Source organism: Sminthopsis crassicaudata, chromosome 1 (assembly GCF_048593235.1).
Source record: "Sminthopsis crassicaudata isolate SCR6 chromosome 1, ASM4859323v1, whole genome shotgun sequence".
Taxonomy (NCBI): Eukaryota; Metazoa; Chordata; class Mammalia; order Dasyuromorphia; family Dasyuridae; genus Sminthopsis; species Sminthopsis crassicaudata.
Window position 1 is genome coordinate 75,073,388 of NC_133617.1, and position 16,210 is coordinate 75,089,597.

General features: G+C 40.2%; 1 protein-coding gene across 27 annotated transcripts in view; it reads right to left on the minus strand.

Moving 5' to 3' along the window:
- SCRIB (scribble planar cell polarity protein) overlaps positions 1 to 16,210 on the minus strand; it is a 62,886-nt gene that overhangs the window by 31,952 nt on the left and 14,724 nt on the right. For 24 of the 27 annotated variants that reach the window (XM_074262241.1, XM_074262222.1, XM_074262232.1 and 21 more), the window contains exons 14-18: positions 15,608 to 15,820; positions 12,099 to 12,455; positions 10,878 to 10,940; positions 6,037 to 6,126; positions 4,659 to 4,736 (exon numbers count right to left, since the gene is read on the minus strand). In XM_074262241.1, the coding sequence (XP_074118342.1) occupies positions 4,659 to 4,736; positions 6,037 to 6,126; positions 10,878 to 10,940; positions 12,099 to 12,455; positions 15,608 to 15,820 (801 nt within the window). The remainder of the gene's footprint in view (positions 1 to 4,658; positions 4,737 to 6,036; positions 6,127 to 10,877; positions 10,941 to 12,098; positions 12,456 to 15,607; positions 15,821 to 16,210) is intronic. The other 3 variants (XM_074262042.1, XM_074262099.1, XM_074262125.1) reach the window with 3 other exon arrangements.

The following is a 16,210-nucleotide window of genomic DNA, read 5'->3' on the forward strand; positions in this document are numbered from 1 at the left end:
GAGATACCACTACACACCTGTCAGATTGGCTAAGATGACAGGAACAAATAACGATGAATGTTGGAGGGGATGTGGGAAAACTGGGACACTGATGCATTGTTGGTGGAGTTGTGAAAGAATCCAACCATTCTGGAGAGCAAGCTGGAATTATGCCCAAAAATTTATCAAACTGTGCGTACCTTTTGACCCAGTAGTGTTACTACTGGGCTTATATCCCAAGGAAATACTAAAGAAGGGAAAGGAACCTGTATGTGCCAAAATGTTTGTGGCAGCTCTTTTCATAGTGACTAGAAACTGGAAACTAAATGGATGTCCATCAATTGAAGAATGGTTGGGTAAACTGTGGTATATGAATATTATGGAATATTATTGTTCTGTAAGAAATGACCAGCAGGAGGATTTCAGAAAGGCCTGGAGAGACTTACATGAACTGATGCTGAGTGAAATAAGGAAAACCAGATCGTTGTACATGGCAACAACAAGATTATATGAGGATCAATTCTGATGGACGTGGCTATCTTCGGCAATGAGAGGATCCAAATCAGTTCCAATTTATCAATGATGAACAGAACCAGCTACACCCAGCAAAAGAATACTGGGAAATGAGTGTGGACTACTTACATTTTTGTTTTTCTTCCCAAGTTATTTTTACCTTCTGAATCCGATTTTTCTTGTGTAACAAGAGAACTGTATAAATATGTATATATATATTTTATCTAAGAAATACTTTAACATGTATGATACTGCCTGCCATGTAGGGGAGGGGGTGGACGGAAAGAGGGGAAAAGTTGGAACAGAAGTGAATGCAAGGGACAATGTTGAAAAATTACCCATGCATATGTTGTCAATAAAAAAAATAATAAAGCCTTTCCAAGAGCAATAAAAATTTTTTTTTTTAAAAAAAGACTATGTCCTGTACACAGAAGCCCACCGGCCCCACAGAGACAGATATATTTCTATGTTAACTGATGCCTTTCATAAACCTTTTCCTGACTTGTATTCTGTAATAAAAGAGATTTTCTTGCCACAACACAAAAGAGAAAAATAGACTTTTTTTTTCTCCCAATAGTAGTTGGGGAAATTAAGAGAGGCCTAACAAGGAAGCTAAGCTGGGCCCTGACAAAAATTAATGATATTTAGAGATGAAACAAAGTAGTATGCATTTTTCTGTGGAACTTGTCTGACCTGGAACTCTCCAATGGAAGCAAGGAAAAAGGCAGAGCCATTTCCATATGGTAGGTAAAGAGGAAGAAGAATTACCCAGTCTAGAATGTTGTATTCATGTGACATTCAGGATGTTGTAGGAAAAAAGCTTATGGGAAATGAAAGACAGGAAGAAAAAAAAAATGATTGTGGATTTGAGGTCATAATGGGATCTCCAGATGGTAGTGATAAGATTGCTCTTTTCAAATATTTTATACTCCAATGAAACTGGCCTTCATTTTTTTGAGCATTTTCAAATGTCCCCTATGCTTGCAATGCATTCTCTCTTTACACTACTTTTTTTTTTTTTACTTAAAAAATTATTTTTCAATAATATATTTTTTCCAATTACACGTATATATGCATTTTATATATTTATATATCACTCATAAAAAAAAAAAACAAAAAAAAAACCCGAGCTCCAAAATTTCTCCCTCCCTGTTTCCTAAGATATTTTCATAAACAATTTGATATAGATTATATGTGCAATAATGTAAAACATATTTCCATATTAGTCATGTTGCTTCATGCCACTCTCTAAGCATTCCTAGTTTTCCTCAAAACTGAATTCAAACTCCAACTGCTACATGAAATCTTTCCTGTTCCTCTAAACCCTCCAAAATTATCTTGAACTTTTTATATTCCCCTATGTGCACATATTGTCTCTCTATGGAATATAAGCTCCTTCTAGGCAAGGCGTTTTGAGTTTTCGTTGTCTGCATTTGTAGTGCCTCAAATATATATAGATATATACAGTTTGTTGACTGACTAGATGACCCATAAGAATTTGGAGATTTGATTGAGTCTGAGGCTTGGGTGAAAGATCAAGCTCCCAGACATATCTGGGAGAAACTTGTGTAGCTATGACAAATGGATCCCTAAGAACAAACAAAGGCTGCTAAAGGGAAGAATGTAGAGAAAGGTGAGGAAAGGACCTGGGACAAGGTCTTGAGGGATTAGAAAGCCCCAGAATGGAGAAAGAACAACAAGAGATTAAAGCTGAATGGGCAGATTTCAACTCTGCTAGAAAATTTTTCTGATGATTTGAATTGGGCTGCCCTGAGAATTACCAGGTTCCCCCTCACTAAAGCTTTTTAAGCATGGATGACTACTTGTCAAATATGTTGCAGAAGGGATCTGTGGATTTTTAAAATGGAATGAAGATGAGGAAGCAACAAAGAAGACAGAGCAGCAATCAAGAGGCAGAAATGGAAAACTGCTCCATTTCTTTCAGTGGCACTATCATTCTTCAAAAATTTTCAAGTAATCTTTGGCTTTATCTCCTACATACTTCTCTTCTAATCCTATCATTTTCCCCCCTTCAAAATGTCTCTTACATCAATTACTTCCAACTTCTAAAACTTAAACCAGCTCCATACCACCATATTATTCAATAACTTCTACAGCTTTCAATTTATTTCTACCCCTCCAATTCATTTTACAGATCACAGACATATTAATTTTATGTAAAGTCTAATTTCATTATAACACCCTGCTACAGAATCCAATTCCTACTGGCTATAAAAACAGAATCACAGAATTTCAAGTTGGAAGGAATCTTAGATGATACCTAGTTAGTCCAAACTGTACCTAAACAAAAACAACAACATATTTAACATGCCCGACAAATGGTCATCCAGTTTTTGCTTGTACAGTAAAGGTGACAGGAAACCTGTTAATTCCCAAACCAGCCCATTACATTTTTCAATAGCTCACAATGTTGGAAAATTTTTCCAACAGAACTGAATAAGCACCTGCAACTTTTAATTCTTGCTTCTCGTACTCCACTCTAGGATCAAGTAGAACAAGATCAGGATCTCTTCCATTTGACAGTCCTGCAGATACTTAAAAGCAACTATAAGGACCCTAATCTTCTTCATTTTAGACATCTTCCATTCTACCACTATTAATATGGCTTAGTTACATGGCTTTTCATCCTCCTGGTCACCCCTCCAACTTATCAATATACTTCCTAAAGCATGGCCCTCTGTGAACTAATTAGGACAAAGGACAGTGATACCATCATCTTCTTAGTACTGGCCTGTTTAGTACTTCATACAAAAAAGGAGTATAGTTGAGGGAGTTTAGGAGTTGCCTAAAACTATACTCATTTTTTGGCTTCCTTATCACACTTGTGATACTTAGTGAGTTAAAAATCTACTAAACCTGGCATGCCTTTTTATCGAATAGAATGTTCTCCTCCTTACAGTCCCTGGATTATCTGCATGAGCCTAAGAAAATTACTTAACAATAATTACACTTCTACTACCCTTCAGGATTTGCAAAATGCTTAAGTCACTGAATAACAATGATATCTGATATTTAAACACTGTGTTTTTTTTCTTTGTTTTTTTTTTTATTATTATAGCTTTTTATTTACAAGATATATGCATGGGTAATTTTTCAGCACTGACAATTGCAAAACCTTTTGTTCCAACTTTCCCCCTCCTTCCCCCCACCTCCTCCCCAGGTTGACCAATACATATGTTAAATAACATATTTAACAACTACATATGTTAAATAACATATTTAACAACTAAATATGTTAAAGTATATTAAACAGTGTTTTGTTTTGTTTTGTTTTTCCCCCTGAGGCTGGGGTTAAGTGACTTGCCCAGGGTCACACAGCTAAGAAGTGTTAAGTGTCTGAGACCAGATTTGAACTCGGGTCCTCCTGAATTCAGAGCTGGTGCTCCATCCACTGCACCACCTAGCTGCCCCTATTAAACAGTGTTTTAAAGCTGGCAAAGCACTTCACTTAGGTTCTCATTCAAGACTTTCAATAATCTTGCAATGTAGGCAATAAAAGTTTTATTTCTATTTTTCTAATGAAGGAATTGAGGCTCAGAGAAATCAATTACTTGTCTATAGCTACAGCTCCTAAGGATTGGAACTTTAATTCTATCATTACAATCACTATGTGATATGATTTTGGAGCCTAAATTCATCACCTGTAAATTGTGAATAAAAATAGCATCTTATCTCACAGGGTTATGATGAGGATCAAATGATGTGCTTTTTTATACATAAATCGCAGCTATCATTATCCATAGGTTAGTCAGCTTTTAAAGGACTAGTTCATACCTTTTAAATTCTTTCTTCACTTCTTTTACCTAAGAGACTTGCTCCCTCCACAGACTCTGAGAGCATTTGTAGTTAGTATCCAGATTAACAAACTATTCTAATGCCTTAGTCATAATTCCCCAATCAAATCTGGAACTCTCAAAGAATAAGGACTGTTATCTTAAGACTTTTTTGTTTTCAACAAAATCAAAGATGCTCAAGGCAAGACTTGATGGATTAAGACACAAAGAGACACATACCCATAGAAAAATGGAGAGGGACAAAACAACACGTGTATATAAACATGCAGGAATGCCCAGTAATATGCCTTTAGAAAGAAATGTATACTCATACTCACACACATTCTCACCCTTCATATATCCATCCCTCACCTCTAGTAGTTTGTCTCCTACTCGAACCCCAGCCCTTGCTGCAGGACCTTCCTCTGACACTCGAGAGATGAATATGCCCTGAAGAAAAGAGAAAGTGGTTTGGGAAATGGGGTCATTTTCTAGGAGCTAAAGAGAGAAGAGGGTAACACTTCAGTTTACACGTAAACAGAAGAGAAAAAGGCTTCAAAGAGACCATGACACCACCACATATCACTCTATCCTATCTGTTTAGGCCCCTCTACTAGCTTTATTTGACCAGCCAAAGAGGCAGAGGAATAGGGGGCAGTAGAAATATCATGAAACCAGTTTAAACCTCTTGCCTCCTTAAAAAAGCATGTTAAAAATTCTTTTTTTTTTGCATAAGGGAGTCTTAAGGGTCTCTTACATTTTTTCCTGCAAAGTTAAGTGTGAATAGTTGTGAACTAAAACTATTGTCAGAGCAACTCGGCAGAAGGATGGAAATCCAGTGCCTGGAGGTAAGATATTAATTAAGTGAGAAGTGAAGAATCAAGGAACTGAAAATCTTTCTAGAATAAGGAATCTAATCATTGAGCTTTGTTGATATTGGCAGAGATGATACTGCAGCTTTGCTCCCTTGTTTTCTTTCATCATAAAAGAGGGTACAAGAGGGGGCAGCTAGGTGGTGCAGTGGATAGAGCACCAGCCTTGAATTCAGGAGGACCCGAGTTCAAATGTGATCTCAGACACTTAACACTTCCTGGCTGTGTGACCCTGGGCAAGTCATTTAACCCCAGCCTCAGGAAAAAAAAAAAAAAAAGATAAAGGGAATAAGGCCAATCTCTGGGTGGGCCAAGCCAAGATTCAAGGTGAGTTTATAAAGTAAAAATTAAAGGCAAACGTTGTTCTAAAATATAGTACCATTCGATATGTTTTAAGTGTTTTAATAAAATATTACATTTCAAAGAAAGAAGAGATTTGCTGTGGCTCTACAGTATATGAAAAGTTTGTGGTTACAAAATGGGATTTTAGAAAAGCATATGCCATGCAATAAATACCACAATTAAGGTACATACTTCCAAATGATGGCAGCTTAACTGAACCACAAGAAAAACATCTTAAACAAACAAACTGGGTTTGTCTGGGTTTGTTTGTCTAGAACACTCTCATGTTCTAGAGATGAAAATCTAAAGTTATTAAGTGATGGCAAAATGTTGTAGGATAGGGGTGAGAACAAAGGTGAAGGAAAACATTAGGAAAAAGGGAATAAGGGGATTAGCAGGAAGAAGTGGGGGCGGAGAGAACAACAGGATGAAAGGATCTGAGAGAGAGGCAAGGGGGTGGTCAAAGGAGGAAGCCTTTGGGGCCCTGCTTCCCAGTCCAAGGTGGGTCACAGACAGAAGGCCCAGGCCTCCCTTACCTCATCGTCTCCCTTGTATGGGGTGGAGCCCTTCCCCCCTGCGATGCTGATTCCCAGGCCACCTGTCTGCCGCAGGATTGTTAGTGTCAGCTGGAAGCAGAATTATAGGCAGAGGTTATACACAGCAGGGAAAGGTACTGGAAGGAAAGCAAGGCACATATATGTGTGTGTCTAGAGGAGAGTCTCTTATGGGAGATGGGGCATGTTCAGTGCATTAGCAGGACAAGTGTGAAGAAGAATTAGCATCTTGATAATATGTGACCTCTACCTGTAAGTCTAGTAACCATATTCTCCCTCTCCAGACACCTGTGAACCATCTTATAATTAATGCTGTCATCTACTATCCCAACCATGACTCCCCTAGACACATAATCTCCTCTCTACCCCCACATGACTGGACTCTCCCTCTGCCCCTCCCTCTTCCCCCAAGCGTCTCACCTTGGCCTCCCTCTAGCAAGGGGAGTTCTGCAGATATAGGAGCTGAAGGAGAGCAAGTCCCAGGCCTGGCCTCTCCACTCAACTCCTTTGGGCAATGAACTAAGGCTTCTGAGTATTGGGGGCCTAGGGCTACCAGCACAGAGGCCTCCAGGAGCCCCAGGATCTGAGAAGCAAGGGGAGGATATGGGCAAAAGCAAAGAGGAGTTGAAAGAAACAGTGATTTAGGAAGTAAGAATTTTCAAGCAAGGGAAACCTTCGAACCAAGAAGTGGTCAAGATAAAGAGGCATGAACAAAGAAACTAGAAATGATCATTGAAAAGTGACATCTCTTGGGAGAGGGATCTTTACAGGACCATTTCCTAGGCTCAAAGTAAACTTAAATGACTGTTACAAAGTGGTGCCTGAGTCACACCTCAACCAAATCCTCACATCAGCATCACACACACACACACACACACACACACACACACACACACACACACACACACACACACACACACAGAGTTCCCCTTCTCTTAGAAATGCTTACAAAACTATTACTGTTAAGTCCTGAAGAGTTGTGGATAAAAATATTTTTGCTATGGAATGCCCCCACTCCTAATACTCAGGCAGTACTGAGGTCAACTTTTGCTCTAGCAAGTTTCCAGGTACAAGATCCCTCATTCTTCCATCTCAGAGACTGTGTAGGAATTAACAGAGGATATTTATTGGGAAACTAAGGTTCATAAACCGGTGCTTATTCTCTATATCCTAGTCTTACTTTCCCAGATATGTTTTGGTGATTAAGTCAACCATTTTCTCTGTTCCCTGGTCTTTATCTATACTTGCTAGACCAAGACATTTCCCCCCCATTTTCATTTTCCTTCTGAAATATCTCATCTTTCTTCAGCCAAGTACAATGCACAGAGCACCCCCAGAAAAAGAGACAAATAGGAGCCCAAAAATTCAAATTCTCCTCAGCATCATCTTCAAATAAGGGGTAAGAGAGTATGAAAGCTAAGACTCAAATATGGAAAGCCAGAATGGGCCTAGAGTTTAGGAAAAGATGAAGTCCCACAGAAAGAAAGGTTACTTAACAGGAAGCTCAAGGAAGAGACTAAAGAAGAAACCAAATAAGTCTGTCCCTTTAAGCTGTTGTTGTATGGAGGTTTTGGAGACAGGAGAGGCCAACACCAGCAGTAATGTCCTGAGTTATCTTTTTTTTTTTTTTTTTTTTTTTTTCTGAGGCTGAGGTTAAGTGACTTGCCCAGGGTCACACAGCTAGGAAGTGTTAAGTGTCTGAGACCAGATTTGAACTCGGGTCCTCCTGAATTCAAGGCTGGTGCTCTATCCACTGCGCCCCCTAGCTGCCCCCTGAGTTATCTTGTTAAGTCAACCTTGGTAGTCATGAATGCTACAGATTCTACATACAAAGGTGATTTCCTGCTGACATTTCTCAAAGACCTAGATACAACTGATCTTAGGAAGGAAAGCAGGAAAAAAAGTTCTTGATGGGCCAAAGAGATGCATATCTGGTGTGATCAAGAAAAGGAAACAAGATGATGGGACAAAAGGTTGTCTTCATCATTAAACTAGGAAAATAGCACATATTGTATTGGATAGAACAGGGAAAGAGCCTAGCAGGAGAACACAAATAAAGCCAAATTACTCCCTTCTCCCCTCAAGAACAAAAACCAAAGACTTTGATGAATCTGTTCAAGACCACGGGAACATCCCACAGGCAAAAAAATAGTTTCTGGGTTAAGAGACAAGGGTAAAAGATAGGAGAGAGTAACCCTAGATTGATGGAACAAGGGATAATAATTCAGAGAACAGTAATGAGGAGAGAAAGAATAGTAATATTAGGAATGGAAAGAGATTTGGATGAGGTGGAGAAGAAAGAACATAATTTCAATGATAGCAAAGAGGGATAGTGACACTGTTCAGCTTTTTTGGGATCTATATTTCCAATTTTATAGATTTGAATACAGAAATATTTGCATCCCTAATTTACTGTTTATTCTACATGTTAACATTCTGCTTGAGTAGGCAAAATGACTTTCAATTTTAAAAGCTGATCTCAGAAGTGCTAATATTAGAGACAATAGGCTGACAACAGAACTAAGAGATATAGAAAAATCCCCATTCTTAACTCTTCTTACTTATTGATCTTCCAGTTTATTTTCTGAATTAAACAAAATAGGAAGAAGGTAAGGATGTATAATAAAGCTGGGCAACTCTCAAGAGAAGGAAGTACAGGAATATCCCTAAGAATTAGACCCAAATGTAGGGTGATTGTTAAGATTGGGACTCTTAAGAGAAGAAGACTAGGACAAACAGTCTGGATCAAGAGCCTGAGAGGAGACTACATAAAGGAGAAAAATTATATCAGCAAGACTCTAATGGAGAAGAAAGGGATCAAAAAGATTCCACAAGAGGGTGGCAAGGAAACACTTCTATACTTTTGTTTATAACAATCTCTATGCTTGAAATGCCCTCCTAATAAATTAGCCTAAGAGTTAGAAATGACTGTCAAAAACTATGACTGGACAGGTACAGAGCTGCATTGGTCACTATTCATCATAATGATGAAAACACTTCCAAAAAAGACATTTCACTTACACACACACACACACACACACACACACACACACACACACACAAAATTCACATATACTAACTCAAATTCTACCTCCTCACTTAAGTTTGGTAGCATGTTCTGTGTAGTGATACTGAATGCCTGATTAGGTCATTAAGACAAATCAAACAGAATTCAAGACTAAAACCTGTCCTTTTCTAGTATGCACACAATTTAATGCAGTGTAAGAAAATCTTGAAATCGCAAACTTTGTTTGCTTCTTAACTGACTAAGCAAATATGGTGGTGAATTCAATTCAGGAAACACTTATTTAATTGGCTAGTATATCCCAAGCACTGTGTTCTATACTAGGGAAGGTAACAGGGTTGCATCAACTTATATTCCTGCTCTCAGGAAATTTAGAGATCAGTCTTGGACAATATACAAACATAAATAACTATAACATAGAATATTATGTGCTACATGCCTCAGACATGAGACAAAACAAAATGCTACATGAAGATACAGGGTGCTATAACTGTGAGTTCTATTAGAGATAGGGACCTGGATAGGAAAAGTGATGAAGACAGAGGAAATACAACGCCAAAATTTCAAATATGTGACACTAGATGAATGATGGTGCCACTGAGAAACTGTGAAATTAGGAGGAGCATATCTGAGGCAAAGAATGATCTTGGTTTAGACATGCTAAATTTGTAGTGACAGTGGGGACATGGTAGGGGGAGAAGAACCAGGGGGAAGGAGGGAGAATGTCTTTTAAATAGCTGGAAGTGAAAGTATGAAGTTCAGATGAGAGAGAGGTAAGGGCTTGACAAAAATTTGGAAGTCATTCACAGAAAATTAGTTGTTGAAACCAGATTACTGAGAGAGCAGAGAGAAAGAAGAGGTCCTGTGAGAACAACTGCTTTAAATGCTTAGGAAGATGAGGAGCCAGTAAAGGAGACATGGATGGAATGGCTAAAAAAGCATTTCTGAAACCAAGGTTAAAGAAAGTAGCCAGGAAAAGAAGCTGATGGTAAAAAAAAAAAAAAAAAGAAAATGCTCTTAAGGAAAGATGAGGAATACTAGAGAGAAGTGAAGGCTTGCATGAGGTCCCACTGTCTCTCTAGAATAGACAATGACAGTAGAATAATGCCAAACAGGTTTGAAAAAGGAATGAGTGGCCTTGGGGGCTAATTTTTCAATTAATAAAGGTCTTCAAGCAAAGTCCAAATTGACCACTTATTGGGAATTTGTGTAAAAGGGTTCCCACTCAGATACAAGTTGAACTATTTGAGCTCTGAGATTCCCCCTGCAGCTTGGTGAAGAGGGTGAGTATGTGGGAACAAGGAGGAGAGATGGGGTTATTTTGTTTTTGTCACAAATGTTCAGAAGAGGGCTAATAGGCTCAAACTATACTCTGTGCAGCCAAATTCCTGGTAGAGACAGAGTATTAAAATGAAAAGGAGATTCCTGCTCCAAGGAGGAAAGTTGGACCCCAACACTAGGAAAAAGAGACTGAAGTGAATCACTCTCAGAACAGTTTGGAAAGAAAATGATGGCCTGAAAAACAGGTGAAGGGATGCTTATCCTCTCTCCCTTCAGTAGCTCCCCTGCACATACATACAACCCAACTCTGCAACAGCTGCTGCTGGCTCTAGATTTTCAAGGAGAGAAAGGATCATTTGCAAAGGAAGAAAAATGGTATAAGGAAAGACAGACCACTGTGCATGGTAGGCTCAGAAACAGGACAGGCCTGCTGGAACCCCAGGTAGCCAGTTATAAGCAGTGTGAGGAGTTCGGGGAGAGTGAGTGAGTGCGTGAGCCCAACAGGAGCGGTACAGACCTCTTCCTCCTCAATGCGAGCAGGCTCTATCAGCAGGTTATTGGCCTGGTCAAACGACACCCCCTGTTAGGACAGGACCAGCAAAGAGGCATGCAGATTAGTGGGGCCCAAACCAGCACCATCACCGCCGCCACCACCACCACCACACGCCCACAGTCATTCCTGGAGACGCTGCTTGGGGCCTTGTCTGCTCCAGCACCAGCTCCACGAGGCAGAAAGGAGAGAAGGAAAACCACCAAGCTCACCCATGCCAGAGTGTGAGTGCAGCCACCAACGCCGGAGGGCCCAAATCCCCTCCTCCACCGGAGAGCTGGCTCCCCAGGCTCTTTGCTTTGTCAATCCCCTTTGGGGGAGATCCAAACACAAACCCATCTCCTAGCAACAGGCCCCCTGAAGGAAAGTTTAGGGTTCTCTAACTCCTATGACTGTGATAACATGGGGACTGGTGCTGCCAATACAAGTGGAGGGAGAGAACAGTGCTAAGTCTAGGGCTTGAGGGACCAAGAGCCACATACACAGATATCAAGATGTTATCTCAGGCAAGTCTGAGTAAAAATCTAAAACAGGAATGTGTCTGAATAAATGACACAACACAAGAATCTCTCTGATTAGCTTTGAGTGCTCCCACAAGGATAGATGTCTCTGTCTTCCTCTAAACGAGTGACAAGACGTGGGGATGTGTCTCTGATTTTATGTAAGGGACCAAATGGACAATGTATATCCAGTGACCCTCCCTGCTCCCATACAGCTGACTGCTACAATATGAAGCATATACAAGACACTAAAAAGTGTTCATTGACTGGCAGAATCAACATTCTTGCAACTCTTCCAATCCCACCCTCTGAGGCAAAAAAACAGAAGGCTTGGGGAGAAAAAGTAACTAGCTGTCAGCACTATCTTAATGGGTAATTTCAAAGAATGGGGAAGGGAGGGGAGAAAAGCAAATTAGAGCAGGCACCAAACAGATGAGTAAGGAACATCAGAACAAAGAATAGCGTCATTTGCAGTACAACTAGCCGGGGACCAAAGAGGCACTCCATTGCTGGCAGATCCCACCCTGGTGGTTCTTTTCTACCACTTTAGGATGGAAAGGCCTCCCAAGAAGAGTCCTGGTGTGGATAAGTTTTCAGCCTTCAGGCTTTCTGCAGCATGGCAGCTATTCTCCAGGGCCTTCCCTATCTTAGAAGCCCCCTGAGGGTACCCAGGCCCTTGGGGCCCTACCTTGACAGAAGGTGGGGCAGTCACTGCCCCATTCTTCTCTTCATCAGGTTCATTGTCCTCTTCCTTGTTCATTTCAGCATGCTGACCCCAAGGAAGAGGCAGCTGCTCATGTGGAGCATGGGGGCCATTGCTACAGCCTGTTGGGGCTAGTTCCCCATCTCCATCCCCTGACAGGCCCTGAAGCAAGGCCACCACAGCCTCAGGCCTGGGCAGCTTGGTGATCTTAAAGTGCTTCTTATAATGAGGAGTATCTTTCCGGATCAGTCTTTGCCTTTCCCCAGGTGGGGGCCGCAGTTCCTCAGCTTCATCTTCATCTTCACTCCGTACCAGTGTGTCCTCTGCAAAGTGCACGGTGGGCTGTAAGATGATCAGAAATGTGAAATCTGACTCTGGGACTGTGTCCTCTCTTCCTTCTCAATCAGAGGATCCCACTCAAACTGAAACCACTCCCTCTGAAGCTACAGAACTGGTTGAGTTGTGAAGTAATCAAATGTTTCTTTCTTTTCCATATCTTCAAAAATTCACAATTTTTTGCCTTTCTCTCCAAAAATTTCAAATCTATACTTTCCCTAATAAACCAGAATTTATCACCAATTTCATTATGAATCCATAATCCCCAAATCCAACTTCTTTTTACCCTCCAGTTCAATGTTACAAACATTTATTAGGTACCTATAATGTGCAAAACACTGTGACAGGCACAAAGAGCACCTTTAAAGATGAAAAAGGACATAGCCTTTGAGCCCAAGCCCCACATACGTGGGGAGGCAGAAAAGATGATATAAAAATATACACAAGCAAGTAGAATACAAAGAAGGAAACAAAAGTTGCAGAGGAGAATACTCTAGGAAAACTTGAGAGGGAGAAACACATGCACCATTCTTCTACCTCCCCAATATTTCATCCCTTTGTTTTCTCTGGAACATCAGCCCCTTAATCTTTCCTCGTGTTCTTGTCTATCACTCCCTCTTCAGCTCTCGCTTTCTCATCTAGACACAAAGAATCAGACATGTGAACTTGGCATTGCTTAGCTTCCTTAGGTCTAAGGTAAGTAGCTCTTACCCCCAAGGCACTTGTTAAAGCAAAGCACAGAGTTTAGCATTTGGTAAGCACTTTAAAACGTTTTTTATTCATCATTTCCAGATTTCAGTGTAGATTCACACAAGAAATACTCAAAATCTTTAAGTACAAGGTAACTATTCATCCCAGGAATAGGAAAAAAAAGAAAAAGAAAAAAAATCACTAGCATTTAAGTCAAAACACTTGGATTCTAACATAGTTTCCTCACCTATTTAGCTGTGTAACAAAAGATGAGTCAGTTCCCCTCTCATAGCCTCTACTTCCTCATCTGTAAAGATTTAGTATTTCCCAAATACAACTCATCTTCTCAAATTTGCATGTTCTTGCTTCTCCAAATTCATCACCTTGGAGTTATCCTCAAATTTTCTCTCTCCCCTAAGTCCATATCTTCTGAATTCTCTGCATTCATACAGCCATCAACCTAATTGAGATCCTCAACACCTCTCAACCAGTTTAATAATCTCCTAATTGATTTCACAGCTTGCAGTCCTTCTCCTCACTAATCTATATGCCATACAACTGTGCAAATAATCTGAAATACTTGCCATATAATATACATTTAATAAAACTTGTCGATCAAGGCCTATGTAAAAACTTGCTGTGACTCCTCACTGTTTAATGTAAAACACAAGTTCTTTAACTAGTCTTTTAAGCTCCCTGCATAATCTAATTCCCACCTGCCTTACTTCACATTACTCCTTTTCATAAACTATCCATCTCTACAAAACTGGATTGATAAATCCTGCCTTGAACTCCTAGTTCTGTGACACTAACCCCAGCCATCCCCAATTCCTTCATCTCAGAATCCTTGTCTGCTTCTTAGGTTAAGGCTTTCTTTATCCTACCAGCTGCTGATGCTCTATCCTTCCTGGATCTATCTCATACTACACCTTCCTGAAGAGCAAAAGAAATTGCAGTCCTAGGAGAGTGGAATGAGAATTACTTAGGAATGGACCAGAAGGGGTATCTTCTTTCTTTTTTTTTTTAAAATTATGATAGCTTTTTATTGACAGAGTATAATGTTCTCCTCATTCTGCTCATTTCACTTAGCATCAGTTCATGTCAATCTCTCCAGGCCTCTCTAAAACCATCCTGCTGATTGTTTCTTACAGAACAATAACATTCCATAACATTCATATACCATAATTTACCCAACCACTCTCCAACTGATGGACATCCATGTACTTTCCAGTTTCTGGCCACTACAAAGAGGGCTGCCACAAACAGTTTGGCACGTACGGGTCCCTTTCCCTTCTTTAAAATCTCTTTGGGATATAAGCCCAGTAGTAACACTGCTGGATCAAAGGGTATGCACAGTTTGATAACCTTTTGAGCATTGTTCCAAATGGACATCTTCTTTCTAAAGCAGCTCAGATTAGGGCACTTCTTTGGTTGCTTCCAATTTCCCAAAGTGAGAATTCCTCTTTTACAAATAGCACCCAGCCTCCTAGGTATTGCAGGAAGGGGAGAGGAGGAGGAGAAGCTCTCAATTACAGAGTCCATTTATACAAAAATGGCACAGAACCCTGAATACCATGCCATCTGTAGCAAGATTCTACTTATGCCAGAATTATGTGTACAATGTGCTTTGCTATAGCCTTGCCCATTCTTCTGCTTTGCTATTTTTGCCTTCTTTTCCCTTGACTATTTAGTGCAAGTTCCTCAGAAGCAATACTAGCTAGCTACACCTTGGCTGAATTGAAAGGAATTCTGTCCACCTAAGCAGGAGAGGGAGGGTGTGGTTAAGAAGGTAATAGCTATCCGAATTTCCTGGCATGGAGCAGAGGGAGAATTGGAAATTTAGAAGGAAGGGGAAAAATTAGGAATACAAATTCCTTTTTACCTGGGACTTCTGTGAAGAGGAGATGATAAAGAACAACCGCCCCCCAAAAGGATAAAAGTCCTTTAGTACAGTGCCTGGCATATAGCAGGTACCTAATAAATAGTTACTGAATTGAATGAACAAAGACAACACTTAATTAAAAAAAAAATTCTGTCTACAATCCAGCCACTCTCCTTTTCCAACCCCTCCCACCCCTCCCAATCCCAAACTGCTCCTACCACCTGAAAATAAACCTCACACAACTACAGAACAAAAACTATAAGTTGGGACCAGGGGCAAGGAGGATGAGGAGACTCTTGGCTATAGTAAAGGACAGAGAAGCTTGATAATTGCCTCCCTTTAACTGACACTAAAACCCTAAGACTTATAGGCCTGATCTCAAATAAATTCTCAACCATCAACTGACCTCTTACTTGTTTAAAGTATTGGATAGGCAACACAACGGAAGGTTCTCTAAGAACCTTCCACCCGAATAGGTTAGGATGAAAACCAATGCTGCTCCCTGCTCCATTACAGATACACACCCAAAACATCCCTTTTCTGATTCCTTTCCCCTCCCCATTTCCTCATCCCCAGCTCTTCTTACCTCCTCATATTCATCCTCCACTTCCTCTTCATGGCCAGTTGCCATAATTTCCATGTCCTCCTCATTAGCTCTGTGACTTGAATCCCTTTCTGATGTTTGTCCCTGCTTCTGCTCCACTTCTTCTTCTTCGTCTTCCAGAAAGCCTGCTGAGGCTGTGCTGGTGGACACATGTGAGTCCATGCTCTGGTGGGACTGAGAGCTCAGCCTCTTTTCCTGCAATAGAGAATCTAGAGATTAGACATTCAACTACTTGTTCAATTACTCCTTCTTGTTCATCTGATTCCTATGGCTCTTGTCTGTGTTATTTTTGATCCAGAATCTCTGTCAGAAAGCTTATCAACAATTATGCTTTCAACTACTATTATGCTGTGGATGGCACATCAATCTTAATCTCTAGTCCCAACCCATCTCTTGAGCTCCAGTTACTCAAAATGATGCTACAAACCACCTAATCTAACCTAGATGGCCTAAATTAAATCTTGTCTCAAACATGGCCAGCATATGGCCATTCAGACTGCATTTGAAGATTTCAAAGGAAGACAAGGAAAGAGGAAAAAGAGAAGCCCTTTGCATTTTTATAGTAATCTAATTCTTAGGAATTTT